At 35.3% G+C, this 17,448-nt stretch overlaps 1 protein-coding gene across 4 annotated transcripts in view; it reads right to left on the reverse strand.

Annotated features, from left to right (window-relative positions):
* REV3L (REV3 like, DNA directed polymerase zeta catalytic subunit) overlaps positions 1 to 17,448 on the reverse strand; it is a 183,020-nt gene that overhangs the window by 24,046 nt on the left and 141,526 nt on the right. For 3 of the 4 annotated variants that reach the window (XM_032858330.1, XM_032858329.1, XM_032858328.1), the window contains exons 22-25: positions 11,795 to 11,936; positions 9,858 to 10,102; positions 8,791 to 8,899; positions 6,723 to 6,929 (exon numbers count right to left, since the gene is read on the reverse strand). In XM_032858330.1, the coding sequence (XP_032714221.1) occupies positions 6,723 to 6,929; positions 8,791 to 8,899; positions 9,858 to 10,102; positions 11,795 to 11,936 (703 nt within the window). Of the gene's footprint in view, positions 1 to 6,722; positions 6,930 to 7,383; positions 7,510 to 8,790; positions 8,900 to 9,857; positions 10,103 to 11,794; positions 11,937 to 17,448 lie in introns of those variants that run through there. The other variant, XM_032858331.1, reaches the window with a different exon arrangement.

The following is a 17,448-nucleotide window of genomic DNA, read 5'->3' on the forward strand; positions in this document are numbered from 1 at the left end:
TTAATCTGGTTCTAAGAATCATGAATTCTGTTGAGACCTTTAGTGCAAAAGAAAACCTTGAGAACATGAACTATATCCTGAGACATTTAAAAAATCATGTTATCCAGTTGAAATTCAAGTTTGAATAAAATGTTCAAGGTCATCTGTTGTCACTTTCAAAACAAGATACACTTTAAAATATATGACGGCAAATAGCCGGAAGGGTGAGCCATCTAGTGTCAGAGTCAAATATGCTTTTGAGACATACACATACTGATCCTAAATGTCTACCTCCCACTGCCTACTCTGACCCATTTAAGCAACACACCTGCCCCTCAAGACCCTGTAGTGGGAAGGACTCAGTGGCAGGAATGAGAGGCGGGGGTGGTGGGAAGAAGGAGGGAGTGATAATTAAATTAAAGGTGATTCTGCTACTTTGTGCCATGGTTCCTAGTTTGAACATTACTCCATTATGGGGCTGAGATTAGATTTTAAAAAAAGGAAAAGACTGGCTTTACAGTTTAGGCAATGGTTGGGATTATAAAAAGTCATGAGAAAAATAAAGTAAAAATTCCCGGAAAAGGAGTGCTGGCAAGAATGTGGAAAAAAGGGAATCCTTGTGCACACAAGTGGGACTACAAATTGGTGCAGCCACTATGGAGAACAATATGGAGGGTCCTCAAAAAATTAAAAACAGAAATACCATGTGATTCGCAATTTCACTACTGGGTATATAGCTGAAGGAAATGAAAACACTAACTGTAAAAGATACATACACCCCTATGTTCATTACAGCATTATTTACAACAGCTAACACATGGAAGCAACCTAAGTGTCCACAGACAGATGAATGGATAAAGAAAATGTGGTATATACACAGTTGACTCCTGAACAACACAGGCTTGAACTGTAGGGGTTCCCTTATATGTGGATTTTTTTCAATAAATAGAGTATAGTACTGTAAATGTATTTTCTTATGATTTTACTATTTTCCTTTCTCTAACTTAAAGAATACAGCATATAATACATATAACATACAAAACATGTATTAGTTGTTTATGTTATCAGTCAGGCTAGTGGTCAACAGTAGACTATTTGTAGTTAAGTTTGGGGGAGACAAAAGTTATTTATGGATTTTCAACTCTGGGGGGGGGGTCGGTGCCCCCAACCCCTGCATTCTCCAAGTCTATGGTTTATCTTTCCACGCTTGACTGTTTTTTGCAGAGTGGAAAATTACTTTAATGAAATACAGCTTATCAATTCTTTCTTTCATAGACTGTGCCTTTGGAGTTGCATATCTAAAAAGCCATTACCAAATCCAAGGTCATGTAGAATTTTTCCTATGTTTATCTTCTAGAAGTTTTTTTTTTAAGATTTTATTTATTTATTTGCCAGACAGAGATCACAAGTAGGCAGAGAGGCAGGCAGAGAGAGAAGGGGGAGCAGACTCCCTGCTGAGCAGAAAGCCCAATGCAGGGCTCTATCCCAGAACCCTGAGATCACCACTTGAGCTGTAAGCAGAGGCTTAACCCAATGAACCACCCAGACACCCCACCTTCTAAAAGTTTTATAGTTTTGTGTTTTATATTTACTTCTGTGATCCAATTTGAGTTAATTTTGTGAAGCGTGTAGGATTTGTGTCTAGACTGACTTTCTTGATTGCGAATATCCAGTCATCCCAGCACCATTTATTGAAAAGACTATCTTCTATTGTCAATACATTATATTACCTTTGCTCCTCTGTGAAAGATCAGATGTCTATATTTATGTGGGTCTATTTTTGTAATCTCTATTCTGTTCCACTACTATTCCTTGGCCAGTACAACACTACCTTCATTAATGTAGTTTAGTAAGTCTTGAAGTCAGGTACTGTCAGTCCTCTGAGTTTATTCAAAATTGTGTAGTCTATTCTAGGTCTTTTACCTCATCATGTAAACTTTGAAATCAGTTTGTCAATACCCACAAAATAACTTGCTGGGATTTTGACTAGGACTGCATTCAATCTATACATGAACTGACATCTTGACAATACTGAGACTTCTTATCTATCAACAAGGCATATCTTTCCTTTTATTTAGCTCTTCTTATATTTCTTTGACCAGTTGTGTCATTTTCCTCATAGAGATCTTATACATACTTTGTTAGATTTATACAAAGTATTTCATTTTGGGGGGGTGCTTAATATAAATGGTGTTACATTTTTAATTTCAAACTTCATTTGTTCATTGCTGGTACACAGGAAATGACTGAGTTTTGTTGTATTAACCCTATATTCGGCAACCCTGCTATAACTGCTTATTAGGCTTAGGAGGATTTTTTGTTAATTCTTTTGGATTTTCTGCAGAGAGGATTATGCCATATGTAACAAAGACAGTTTTACTTTTATTTTTTCCTTCCCAATCTGTATACTTTTTATGTCCTTTTTCCTTGTCTTACTGCATTAACTTCCAGTTCTTTTATGATGTTGAAAAGCAGTGGTGAGGGGGGGGGCTTATCCTTGCCTTGTTCCTAATCTTAGTGGGAAAGATTCAAGGTTTTCATAGCTAAGTATGATATTAGCTGTGGGCTTTTTTGGGGTAGATATTCTTTAGAAAGCTGAGAAAGTTCCCCTCTTCCTAGTTTACTGAGGATCTTTATGATGAATGGATATTGGATTTTGTCAAATGCTTTCTCTACATCTATTGTTATGATCATGCGGCTTTTATTTACCCTGTATGTGATGTGATGGAGCTTATTAGATGATTTTTGAATGTTATACCAGCTTGCATACCTGGATAAATTCCACTTGGTTGTGGTGTATAATCATTTTTGTAAATTGTTGGATTTGGGTTGCTAATATCTATTGAAAATTTTTGCATCTATGTTCATGAGAGATATTGGTGTGTAGTTTTCTTATAATGTCTTTGTCTGGTTTTGGTATTAGGATCACGCTGGCCGCACAGTATGAATGATAAAGTATTCCTTTTGCTTGTAATATCGGAAAGAGATTGTAGAGAATTGATACAATTTTTTTCCATTCTAGTTTTCTAAGGTGAAAGCTTAGATGATTAGTTTTGAATGTGTCTCTTCTTTTCTAATAATGGATTCAATACTATAAATTTCCCTCTATTTGCTGCTTTTGCAGATTCCCACAAATTGTGATGAGCTGTGTTGTCCTTTAGTTCAAAATATTTTAAAATTTCTTTCAAGATATTTTTTCTTTGACCCATGTGTTATTTAATCTTAAGCATGTGGGGATTTTTCCAGCTCTTTATTATCGATTTCTAGTTTAATTGCATTGTGCTTTGAGAGCAGACACTATATAATTTACACCTTTTAAATTTTTTAAAGTGTGTTTTATGACCCACAATGTGGTGCGTCTCGGTGCATGTTCCATGCGAGCTTGAGAAGAATGCATATTTGCGTGTGGCTGGCTGAAGTATTCTATAAATACCCACTATATTCAGTTGACGATGCTGCTGAGTTCAACTACATCCTTACTGATTTTATTTTTTCCTATATGTTGCCCTTGTTTTTTGTTCCTTATTTTTGTTTTCCTCTCTTTTTCTGCCTTTTGTGATTTTGACTATTTGAAATGATTCCATTTTCTCTTTTTTACATACCAATTTTTAACTCTTACTTTTTATAAAAGTGGTTGTTGCCTTAGATTTTGAAATATACGTTTACTTTCTTTCTTTCTTCTTCTTCTTTTTAAAGATTTTATCAAGTAGATCACAAGTAGGCAGAGAGTCAGGCAGAGAGAGAGGAGGAAGCAGGCTCCCTGCTGAGCAGAAAGCCCGATATGGGGCTCGATCCCAGGATGCTGGGATCATGACCTGAGCCGAAGGCAGAGGCCTTAACCCACTGAGCCACCCAGACGCCCTACATTTACTTTCAATATACCACTTTCAAATACTACTATACCACATCACAGTAGTGCAGTGCTTTATAATGATGAAATAATCCAATTCCTCCCAACCCTTTTGTCATTTGTCATTCATTTTACTTATACATAAGCATACAAACAAACATACATAATCAAATACATTGTTGCTATTATTTTGAACAAATTATAATCTGTTAGATCAATTAAGAATAAGAAAAATAAAAGTGTTTATTTTACTTTCCTTTATTCCTTTTCTGAGGCTGGTTTTTTTTTTTATGTAGATCTGAGTTTCTGCCCTCTATCATTTTTCTTCCCTCTAAAGAATTTCTAGTAACATTTCTTACAAGGCAGGTCAATTGCCAACAAATTCCCTCAATTTTTGTTTGTCTGAGAAAGTTTTCATTTCTCCTTTGCTTTTGGACAATAATTTTTCAGGGTACAGATTTTAATGTTGGAGTATTTTTCTCTCAATATTAAGTATTTCATTCCATTTTCTTCTTGCTTAAATGATTTAAGAGGAGAAGGTGGATGTAAATCTTACCTTTGCTTCCATATAGGTAAGGTATTTTTTCCCCCTCTGTCTTCTTTTAGAATTTTAATTTTACTACTGATTTTCTGTAGTATGAAAAGGATATCTCCAGGTTTAGTTTTTTGAGCATTTATTCTGTTTGGTGTTCTTTGAACTTCCTGGATCTGTGGTTTGGTGTCTGACATTAGTTTTGTGAAATTTTCAGTCATTACTGTTTCAAACATTTTTTTTTTTGTTCCTTTCTTTCTTCTCTTTCTGGAATCCCTATTACATGAATGTTACACCTTTTGTAGTTGCTCCAGTTTTAGGATTTTTTTTTTCATCTTTTTTTCTCTTTACTTTTTAGTTTTGTCAGTTTTTTTTTTTTTTTTAAAGATTTTATTTATTTATTTGACAGAGAGAGATCACAGGTAGGCAGAGAGGCAGGCCAAGAGAGAGGAGGAAGCAGGCTTTCCGCCAAGCAGAGAGCCCAATGCAGGGCTCGATCCCAGGACCCTGGGATCATGACCCAAGCCGAAGGCAGAGGCTTTAACCCACTGAGCCACCAGGAGCCCCTAGTTTTGTCAGTTTTGATGGAGATATCTTCCAATCCAGAGATTCTTTTTCTCTACATCTAGTTTACTAACAAGGCATTCTTCATTTCTATTGAAGTGTTTTGATATCTAGTATTTCTTTTTGGTTCTTTCTTAGTGTCTTCATGTCTCTGCTTACATTGCTCATTTGTCCTTTCATGCGTGTACTTGACCCATAGAGCTCTTAGTATCCTAATAGTTGTTTTAAATTTGCAGTCTGATAATTCCAACATCCCTGCCACATCTAAGTTTGGTTCTGATGTTTGCTCTGTCTCTTCAAACTGTGTTTTTTGGCTTTTGGTATGTCTTTATTTATTTATTTACTTTTTGGATAGATGCATATATCAGGTAAAAAGGACTGTCATAAATAGATCGTTAATATGGTGGTCATCTGTGGGGGAGGAAGTATTCTACAGTTCTATGAGTAGGTCTTACTCTTTCAGTGAAACTGTTCCTCTGGACTATAGACTTCACATGTGCTTCTGTTTTTTTCCCCCATCTTTGGTGGGACAGGATGGAGAGTGGGCTGGTATATTTCCTTTTCTCCACATGGAAGGCCAGTGCACTTGGAACTGGGTATTTCCCTTCTCTCAGGTCAGTTAGGCTCCAGTTAAATAGTATCCCTGAAGGTGGACCTTGTCAAGAACAGAACACTCTGATGTATTTCAAAATGGTTCCCCCTTCCTTTGCCAGAAGCACAGGGGAATTTTTCTTCTGTGAGAGAAAACCTCTGAGAACCTGGTTGAGCTCACAGAGGTAAAAGTCACAAAACTGTAGGGGTCCTGAAGACTGGGTCACCTGGAGTCTTAATCTGTCAGACTTACCCACTTTCCCCATCCTCAGCACTGGTTCCTGCAGAGGTGTGCGTGCCTGGGTTTCTGCTCTTGTGAGTTGTGATTCTTTGTATTTACCTACTGGACTCTTCAATTTTGGGGGTAGTGGTTTGCCCTGTGACCTCACTTCTCTGACACATCTAAGAAGAGTTGATTTTTCAGTATGTTTAGCTTTTTACTTGTTGTGGGAAGAAACTGATAATTTTGAGCTTCTGACATGCTGGACCTGAAACTGAAAGTCCCTTTTACAAGTTTTTGAAGTTTATTCTACCTATTGTGTGCTGTGTGGGAACCTTATCCTTCTCCTGTTTTTCCCTTTTTAATGTGGTATATACCACAATGTTCTGACCTTTGTTTGGCATAAAAAGATCACCAATAAAACAAATCTACTCTGCTCTTAATCACTAGTATGTTACTGCATTACTCTTGTCACACTATATTGTATTTATGTTAAATTAACACCTTTAGTAAATAGCAAAAAATTAATCTTATTCTGTGAAAAGTATCTTTCAATTGCAACTACCTCTGCAAAACAAAGCTTTTGCTTCACATCTACTGGTACATTAGTAAACACAGAATGTTGATTATTCCGACATTTGGAGAGGCCAACCTAGCATCATATCTGTCAATACATTAAAAGGACTTTAGTATGAAGGTTGTTGTAAATGCTGCTATAAACGTGGCACTAAATCTCATGCTAACAGTTTGCTACAGTGTGCTCATCTAGATACGTAGAAACTGTGTATGATGAAGAGTTCTCATAGAGGAAAACCCTAAAACCCATAAGATTTTGTATGTATACAAGCTCCAGTTTGAACAAAACCAATCTTAAATCACGGAAATGAATCTCTTTAGTCTAAACAAAACAAAATACTTCAATGATCAGATATTCATTTAATGCTGCTTTAGTCTCTTGAAAAAACTACAGATCTGTCATCACTTACCTCAATGCATGGCATTCTTCCAGAAAAATTTGCAGCTGTATAGCCGAATGTGACATTTGCTATAAGCTTAAGTCCTAGCTGACGTGCATCCAGCATTCGGGAAAGGGCTCTGTCCTGCTTGTAAGCCTTCATTGATTGCTTCACCATGAGTCTAGTCTTTAAAATTTCTTCGAGCATTCTTGGTAGCACACCTTTTCTTACTGAAGGCTATCATAAAGAAGAAAAGAATATTTAAAATCCCTTAAAAGTTATAGATTTAAATAATTAAGAAGGAAGCACAAAGTTTAACAATGGCCAACTGTCATGAATTGAAACATACTAACGACTGAGTGGCCACAGGGCCAGTGGCCATCAATACAAAATCATCACATTTTCTTTCTTTTGAAGAGGACTTTTCTCCTAAATGGTTCCTGTAATGTTTATAAATCTAATGTAGCACTACCATGTGAGTTCAGAGACCTCCAGGAAGGAGGATGTCAACTAGCGCATAAGAGACCATACAACAAGTTCAGAGGGAAATTTTGTTCAAAACTTTGATCCAAACCCCCACTCTTTCAGAAAGACACATGGGATTTGTATCACTCATAACAAACCTCAGTTTTTAAAGATCTCATCCTAATGACCCCACACAGTAATCTGCATGGAACTCCATTTATCTACCTTGGAAGAATGATGAGCTGGGTTGACTCTGCTGACATTCAAACCTGCAGTTCCAGGGACTCTAGGTATTTCAAATGTGATGCTTAGACCACTAAGCCATCCCCTCCGGCCTATATTTATTAGCAATCTGGAAGAGGGGATGAATAGTGAGGTGATAAAATTTGTTGATGCCAAAAAAAAAAAAAAAATCATTTGTATTAATCAAGACTAGGGAGAATTTATGAGAACTCCAGTAGGAATGAAAACCACAAAACAGTATTAACTTTGAAGATGATTCACAGACACGTGCAAGGTAATGCATGTTGGACTGAACAATTAAAATCTTAGGTATAAGGATAATCACAGTTCTGAATATTAAAAAATCTTAGTTTTATTAAGCTTTACATTTTGGGTCAAAATGTAGATGCAAATTTTAAAAATACTGTTAAAGGGAGATAATATAACAAGCCACTACATATGTGACAATGAAAACATATTCTAACCTCTAATTCATTCTGTGTACCTTATGAAGCAGACATAATGTTTATGTTAAGATGTAATATATGTCATTATGTTAAAAGAGGTAATATTTTCCAAAAAGGAACAGGTCATGAAGTCTCTGGTGAGAATTTCCCTATCTAAATATCTAATTTTAGGGTACTCTTTGAACACAGCATCCTCTTACTGGTAGAAAATGATGCTACTTTTCTAAGTACATCAGAATGAATCTGAGGGCTTGTGGGGTCCATGCTACCATCAACTGCCCTACTGTACCACGATTACAGTCAGACTCACTGGTAAAGAAATAGGAAAAAAAAAGAAAGGAATGAAGTTTGCATAAGAGAGGCAATATAATCTTCTCCTAGATCTCTCTCCTATTTGTCTTTAATTTATTCATTTATGAGGCTCTCTTTGGTCTCTTTCAAGGGGAGATAAGGGAGAGAAAAAAAGAGACCCTATTTTTAGTTTGGATATCTTAAAAATACAATCAATAAATACATTAGAGTATCATTTCTAAGATAGCCTTAATTTAAAATAATGTAGAAGAACAATTAGTAGAGTTTACACATTAAAGCGATCTGAATCTTTATAAGTTAACATCGTGGTGATTGTCAAACAGCTACTTAAATCTCAGATTCTAATAGAGGTCAGAACATACATATACACATTTATTTCTTTCAGTATTTCATTAAAAACTAAAATCTAACAGTTAAAAGACTTTAAATCTAAATTCATGCAAAACAAGTTAACTGGTTTTTAAAAAGTAATTTCTTAGCAGATTCATGTATCTTTACTTTTTAACATAATATACTCAAGCAAACTTGTTTTTTTTTTCTTTGTTTTACATGCCAACAGGATATAATCTAAATCATCAGCTCTCCAAATGTTAAGCCACAGTCGATACCTTTCACTTACAAGAGAGTATTACCTTGACAAAAGCTATTCCATTGGGGGACACTGTGATATCATGCCTAATTTGGTAAAGTAAATCTGGAGGTACTCTTAGAGAGGTACAGCCAAATTTGAACTCATCATACCTATTAAGAAAGAAAACATTAAGCAAATACTTTCTCAAATCATAGAACAGTGATACTAGACAATTTTAGGAATCTAAGAACTCTAGTAGAAATTCATTTTCAAATGAATTCTAAACATGAATTAATTTACTTCGTAACTGGTCTATTACCAAATAGCAGTTCTTTAAATATTCACAATTTATTAAAAGAAACACTTCTTAAATGGCATTATCCTAAAACTTATGGGCAAAATCTATACTGAATACCAGCTTTCAACTCAACATGTGATCGCTTTACACTAAGTTCCTTAAAGAAAAATTTAAGCCTTAACTAAAAATATTTTAAATAACTTTTCCAAATTTCTGTTCTTAATAAAAAGACAGGATTACCAATATAATTTCCATGAATCTATGAAGGAATGAGTATGCTCTAGGCTAACATTATAACTTGGTTTTAAATACATAAAAATCATTATAAAGGAAGACTCTGTATTTCTTATGAGAATAATATATACTCCTTTGAACATTAAAAAAGTTATTCTCATTTAGTTTATAAAATTTGGTTGAAATGAGTAACTAAAACCCAACACTTAACAATTTAACTTAAAAATATTACTGACTATTTCTAAGAGGTTAAGAGGAGGTGACAGCTGGAATAGGAGATCATAATCCTCAAACTATTCCACTGAAATGGATGTACATGGAGAATGAAACAAATAGGTTGCAAGACTGATCTATTCACGAGTCATCCATTCATGATGCTGAATTAGTCATACAGTTATCCAGTCAATTAGTAAGGTAACTACAAAGAATGAATTAGCTGTGCTACAGCCCATTCATCTTGCTCTTGCTCAAAAGGACAGTATCAAGTACAAAGAGACACTCAAAGTCTAATTTTAGTAAGAAGTACAAAGCACAACAATATAATTACAAATACGAAAAAAAAAAACCCCACAAAAACAAAAACCAAAAACCCTTACTTTCCCAAGTTCTCCACATGGCCAAGGCAGGTGGAGAAACAGTAGTTGTATGCAATCACAATCGAAGGATATAGTGACTGGAAATCCAAAACGAGAACAGAGTTGCTGTAGAAGCGAGATTCAGGCTCCATAATCAAGGGAACACACTGTGGAGCTCTCATTTGGGATCTCTGCTGTACACTAGGTGTCAGAGGAATATAGTTCATTGGTTTAGCAATACGCAACATCATTGATTCCACACGGTACTGCAGGAAAAGAGGGGAAGTAGGACGAAAAGAAGAAACAGTTTAAATAGAAATATATTGGTCTCTGAATATATGATAATCATTTAGGGGATGTTCTACTCTTCTGAATAAAGCTGCATTCTTATATGTTTTTTAAGTATGCTCCATACCCAGCATGGAGCCCAACATGAGGCTTCAACTTATGACCCTGAGATCAAGACCTGAACGGAGATCAAGAGTTGGATGCTTAACGGACTGAGCCAGCCAGGTGCACCAAGGATACGTTTTTACAATACAGTTGTAGAGTATGGGTTATTTAGTCAGCTTTCAGGTGCCTATAAAAGACATTCATAAATCCTTTTCCTATATTCCTATAACTTTTATAAAAACTGTAAAATATATCAAATAACTTATACAATAAGTCAAATTTTGGAAAGACAGAAGACAAAATTAGATTTCTTTTTATATTTAAAAACATCTATGTATAATAAACATAGTGTGGAAAAGACTGTATAGAGTTTAACAGTTGCATTGAAAAGTTGGCCAATGATCTTTGAGAACTTTATTTGAGAAAATTAGAGAATCAAAGTCAGGAGACTTGAAATGGATAACTGTTATTCCAATTTTCCAAGAAGGAAACATAAGGATTTCAGAATTGAAAGGTAGTCAACTTTATACCAGTCCCTAACAAAATTAAATCAAACAATTACTGATTGTTTATAATAACCACTATTAAGTAGATGGCTTGGAGTATTAGGAAAGGAAAGCACTCACAAGAGCCAGCATGGGTTCACAGAAATGTTCTCATGTTGTTTTAAAGTATCTTTGCCTCTTATTATAAAGCCAGCTCAAATCATTTTAAAAATTTGTGGGGGGTACAAATAGCTTATAAGCAATATAATTAAATAAACAAACATACTTTGCTTATTAATAAACATGTCAAAGTAATTAGAACTCTATTTTTGCCATATTTAGTGAATTGGTAGAATGGAGAAATGTTACAGACTTACACTAATTAAAATAATTAAAAATAAAAGACTTTATGAGGTAAGGAACCTGAGTGAATGAATGTAGTATCCTTGATGCCTATCATAGTGTTTATTTAACACACTAAAGGTACTCAAATAAATATTTGTTGAATGAATGCATGAAATCTTTTTGGGTGATGCATTTGACAAAATCTCTCATATCCTTGGGAAATTAGTTAAAAACTTGTGAATTAAATTACTTCAAAGGTCCTATTTTTAACTTCTTAACAAAGTGATACAGTTACTTACATTGATTCTCAAATCCTCTTCCTTTTTACATTCAACTTTTATTTGGGAATTAGAACATGATGAAATTAGGAATGTAAAACAAAAGACAGGCAGACTTTCTTTGCTGCTTCTTCCCTAGTTTTAAGGGGTTTTGAAAGCTTCCCTAATCACACTGACAATACTTAGGAACAAAATATCATCCCAGGGACACAGTCATTTAGTTTTTTAACAGCATGAAAAACTTAGCAGTGGCCAGAAAGTTGGCATGGAGAGAAAATAAAAAATGGAGCTGTTAAGTGAAATTAGAGCTTTTCCAGAAAATAAAATGATAAGATTTGATTAATCAGCTATATATTAGTACCACATAGAAAGTTCAAAATATCACATTACCACAAATATCGCAAAAGTATGTCACTCACATAGAACTCTCAAGTGTGTAAGAAAATTGATTTCCTACCTGTGAACCCCTTGTCAGTACATGTAAAAACTGAATGCCAAAGAGTCTAGCCATTTCACTGGTTTTCCCAATCAGGTCCAGCTGTTCTAACATCTGGAGATTTCCACGGACACGGCTAATGTAGTGATCAACCATTTTCCATCTGTTAAAAAAAGAGAATGTTCATATTAGGGAAAAATGTGGACGCTTGAAACTAGTACTCTTTTAATTTTGCCAAAACCTACACATTAAAAATGAGGATTTAACTAGGGAGTCATGATGTGAGCCATTAGCAAAATACGCAAAGGAGTTAAACAGAAAATTTCATATATTTCAAGGGCATAAAACCTAGTGAAAATACACCAACTTTAAAGTAGTACTTGTAAGGATAATTATTCTCAGTATTTTGCTTATTGTTACTCTATTTTTCTTATAAGAAATTAACACTTTCTTAGGTGCTACTGCTGATACAATAATTACACAATTATAAATGCACTGTCTCTATAGGTTTTTAAAGAATGTGGAGGCTTTGGGTTATCACTACAAATACCAGCCTAAAAGCATGCCTACTAACTGTTCATGGGAAGAAACACAGTAATTTGGTGATGATTTAGGAAAATAATGAGATTATACCTGGGGTAAATGTATGTCAAATCAGTATTTTCTGTAAACACACAAATATTCTGTTCTTTGTGATTTAAATCTTTACATAAATTAATCTCTTTACCCTGCCTTTGTTGTTAATAATCAAACAACAACAAAAAAACCTTCCACCAAAGCCAGGAACAAAAGGTTTTTGTTGTTTTTTTATTTTAAAGATTTTATTTATTTATTTGACAGATGGAGATCACAAGTAGGCAGAGAAGCAGGCAGAGAGGAGGAAGCAGGCTCCCTAGGAACAAAAGTTTTGACTGAGTATTAAAATGTAAAAATGATCTAAAGGTATATTAAAAAGAATAAACTTTATTCATTTAATGAAAGTAAGGTTCAAATATTTTGCAACCTTTAATTATATGGCTTTTAGAACAATACAGTCAAATAACCGTTCAATAAAAAAAGTCTTAAAAGTCATGATACATGACTAATAGAGAAATACTGGAAAATGAACATGAAAAGAAGGAAAAAATCACCCTATAATAAAAAAGACTGATAATAGCAAGTATCAGAGAGGGTATGGAGAAATTATAACCCTTATATACTGCTGGTGGGAATGTAAAATATTGCAGTTGCACTGGCAAACAGTCTGGCAGTTCCTCAAATTGTTAAACACGGAGTTACCATATAATTCACTGATTCCCCTCCTCAGTATATATCCAAGAATGAAAACCTACATCTACACAAAAATCCAATACAAATGTTCTTAACAGCACTACTCGAAATAGCCAGAAAGTAGAAATAACTCAAGCGTCCATCAACTGATGAATGAATAAACAAAATGTGGTATGTATCCATACGATGGACTATTATTTGGCAATAAAAGGAAATGAAGTACTGACACATGCTATGATATGAATTAACCTGAACAACATACTAAAAGAAGTCAGTTATAAAAGGCAACATATTACGTGAATCTTTTTATAGGAAATATCCAGAACAGGCAAATTTGCAGTGACAGAAAGCAGATTAACAAGGATGGGGGCAGAGAAAGGAAGACAGGAGGGTGATGCCTAGGAGACGCAGGGTTCCTTCTTGGCGTAATGCAAATACTAAGATTTACTGTGGTAATGGTTGCACAACTGAATACATGAAAATCACTGAACTGTACACTTTAAATGGGCGACTTTTACGGTATGTGAATTCTATCTGATTAAAAAGAATTAAACAAGAATTAAAAAGAATTAAGCAAAAACCTGTCTTAAAAATTTTATATTCAATTTTTAAATAAAATAGACAAAAAGAAATGTTCTATAAGTTGCATTTCTAACAATATATTGTGACTATTTCCCCATACTTATATATTTTTATAGCTATTGAATATACTATTATGATTATAACATAATTCAATGGCTCTGTTATTGAGTATCTTTTATTACTATAAGAAATGCTGTGATGAACATCTTCATAGCTGTGTCTATGAACTGATGCTGAAATATTTCCAAATAAAATATATATATAAAAAAAAGATAAATTCCTAGATTCAGTCAAAAGGTCTGTTATGATTTAGTTTTTAATACGTAGCACACACTGCTTTCCAGAAGGTTTTAATAATTTACATTCAAGCTAATGATGATAAAGTGCTTGTTTTCCTTGCATCTTTGCCAACATTGGGGATTATAATATTTAAGTGATTACTAGTTTGACAAGCAAAAAATTCCATCACATTTTAATGTATTTTTTAGATTGTCAAGGTAATAATACTGTATAATATGTATATTTGGTACAGTATGTACATTAATATGTAATAATCATGTAAGTGTTTCATTATGGTCAGTTTCTGGATATTTATCTTCCTTTGTTTGGAGTATCTTTGCCTGGTTCCTCATTTTCCTCAACTCTCCATGATGGTGTCCCACATTAGACAAAGCAGGCACTTCTCCCAGTCATGGACTAGCCTCATATAGGAGGTCTCCACCACTCATTCCAGCCAGAGATTCTGGGGGCCTCTACCAATTCGTTCACTTTCCAGGTAGAAGCGGGCAGTTGTGGTTTCTGTTTACCTACTCTCTGTTGAGCAGAAGGTGGAGTTATGGTGTCTGATAGTCCAAACCACTGTCTTTGTTCTCCTCTAGGCAGCCAGACTATGTTGAACCTGTCAGAGCTCCAAGATTGGAAAGACAGACAGCAGTTCTTTGTGGAGCTGTGCAGAAGTTAGGCTACTGGAAGCACGGATCTCTCTCTCTCTCCAGGGGTAAGCTAAGAGGTGGTATTTGTCATCCACTCACTTTGTGCTAAGCAGGGGAGGAGGATCTATGGCATCTATCAGCCTATACCACCATCTCCATTTGGCTCTGTAGCTAGACTGGTGAACTTGTCAGAGCCCCTTTGGAAAAGCTGGGGTGCCGATATGCAAACCAACCCTTCTTCTGTGGGAGAAGCAGAGAGCTAGAGGCCATTTTGTGATCATATGGCTCTGGGCCAGAGGCAGGGACTCTGGTAAGAGGGTGTCTTAAATCTCCCTCCAGCTTTGGTGATTCTGGTTCAGCATTCATCCAGGGCACAGGAGTCTTTCAATTAGTTTCTGGATTTCTCACAAAGGGAGTTTGTCTGTGAATTGTTGCTGAATCAGTGTGTTCATAGGGGAAAGAGGATCTAGGGCTTCCCACTCCACCATCTTGCTGACGTCACTCCTTATCTTTCCTGACATTTTGAAAGTATTTAAAAAGTGGACTTTTTAAATTAAAAGAGCAATCTTTTAAAATAAGATCACCTTCATAGGGCACCTGGGTGGATCATTGGTTAAATGACCTATTCTTTGTTTCAGCTCAGGTTGTGATCTCAGGGCCATGAGATCAAGCCCTGTGTTGGGCTCCATGCTTAGCTCAGAGTCTGCTTGGGACTCTCTCTCTCTCACTGCCCTTCTACTCCTCCTTCCTGCTTGCTCTCTCTCTCTAAAATAAACAAATAAATCTTTAAAGAAAGAAAATAAGATCACCTTCAGTCCTACTTTCTAGTCCTATTTGGGTCGCCACATGGTATAAAAAGAGAATGGAATTACATTGTGGTCTTTATTTTTTATATTAACATATATAATGTATTAGTTGTTTCAGGGGTACAGGTCTGTGATTCATCAGTCTCACACAATTCACAGCACTCCCCATAGTACATACTCTCCCCAATGTTTCCCACCCTCCTCCCCTCTAGCAACCCTCAGTTTGTTTCCTGATATTAAGAGGATTATGAGATTATGGTTTGTCTCCCTCTCTGGTTTCATCTTGCTTCATTTTTCCCTCCCTTCCCCTATGATCCTCTGTCTTATTTCTCCAATTCTTCACATCAGTGAGGTCATATGATAATTGTCTTTCTCTGTTTGACTTATTTTGCTTAGCATAGTACCCTCTAGTTCCATCCACGTCATTGCAAATGGCAAGATTTCCTTTTTTTCAATGGCTGCATAATATTCCATTGTGTATATATATACCACAACTTCTTTATCCATTTATCTGATGATGGACATCTAGGCTCTTTCCATAGTTTGGCTATTGTGGACATTGCTGCTATAAACATTTGGGTGCATGTGACATTGTGATCTTTAAAAAAATAATGTGACAAAGTAGAATTTTGTTAGGTAATTTTGTTATTGTTAAAGAATTATGCCATTCTCCTCTAATACTTTGGGAAACTCAAGTATAATAAGCAAATACAAGTTTTTATTTTTACCTATTTGTTAAATATTTTATTTATTTATTTGAGAGCGAGAGAGTGAAAGAGGGAGCGGTCACAAGCGGCGGGGGGAGGAGGGAGGGTGAGTTGAGGGAGAAGCGGACTCCCCTGTGAGCAGAGAGCCTGATGTGGGACTCCATCCCAGGACCCTCAGATCATGACCTAAGCCAAAGGCAGACGCTTAACTGATTGAGCCACCCAGGCACCCAAACACAAGTTTTTATTTGGGGAAGAGGGAGGGAAATATAAAGTATAAGCTACTCATGATAGGCCTGGGTAGGTGCTAAATATATGAACTTAGAGCATTTTGAGGGCACAGGGTATTTTCTGGGATAGGGAATCTAAGCAGAAAGTGACAAAAAGAATTAAGAAGTCTAAGTAAAAACTCACTTACTCTGAATTTTTTCTTTGGACTGGTTCTACATCCAGGAAATGAAGAAAAAAATTCTGAATATTATCTTCTTGAGCAACATAACCTTCTGCTACCAACACATAGCTCCTACCTCAGAAACTGGCATAGTATTCAAAACTATTGCTTGGAAAGCAGATAAAATGAGAATGCTACTATGAGTTCCCAAGATCATGAATATTAGGGATTAGGAAGGTTTTATAAGCTGGCTGAGGAATCTAAACATGGTATGGAAAAATACATTCTAACAACATAACTCTGAGAACTTAACTCATTTATATAAATCAAGGGCTTTCAGGAGACCAAATGTGAATTTACAAAAACAAAATGATAATAATCAGGGCTCCCTCATACTTTACAAACAGATTTAATACAAGAAATTCTTGACTAGCAAATTTCTTTAATTTCCGAGGCAATTTATAAAAAATGTGTCTATTTACTTAAAACACTGTAGAAAGAAAGTGCAAATTATTATTTTTTTAGCAAATGCAAATTAAATAATTCACTTAAATGTAAAAATAAAATTGTGTGATATTCCAAAGTGTCTCCAAAGAAAATCTCTCCACGTAAAACAAGCCATCTAACATAAATGGTCTAATGACTAGTTCAAGTCCTTTATGTAGTATGTTAGGTCCAGTTCTCTATTTCACTTCACGAAAGCAATTACTTATCCTAGATAATGCCTAATTAGAGGTAGCAAAATATGCATTTACTGCATTTTAGGGCTCATAAATAAACCACCAAATGTAGCTTTCAATGTTAAGTTTAATACCATTATTAAAAGTTTGAGTTTGGGATGCCTGCATGGTTCAGCCAGTTGAGTATCTGATTCTTGGTTTTGGCTCAGGTCATGGTCTCCGGTCATGAGATCAAGCTCTGCATCGGGCTCCACACTCAATGGGGAGTCAGCTTGAGATTCTCTCTCACCCTCTGTTCATTACCCTGC

This window comes from Lontra canadensis, unplaced genomic scaffold, assembly GCF_010015895.1.
Source record: "Lontra canadensis isolate GAN:19392208 unplaced genomic scaffold, GSC_riverotter_1.0 scaffold14, whole genome shotgun sequence".
Lineage (NCBI taxonomy): Eukaryota > Metazoa > Chordata > Mammalia > Carnivora > Mustelidae > Lontra > Lontra canadensis.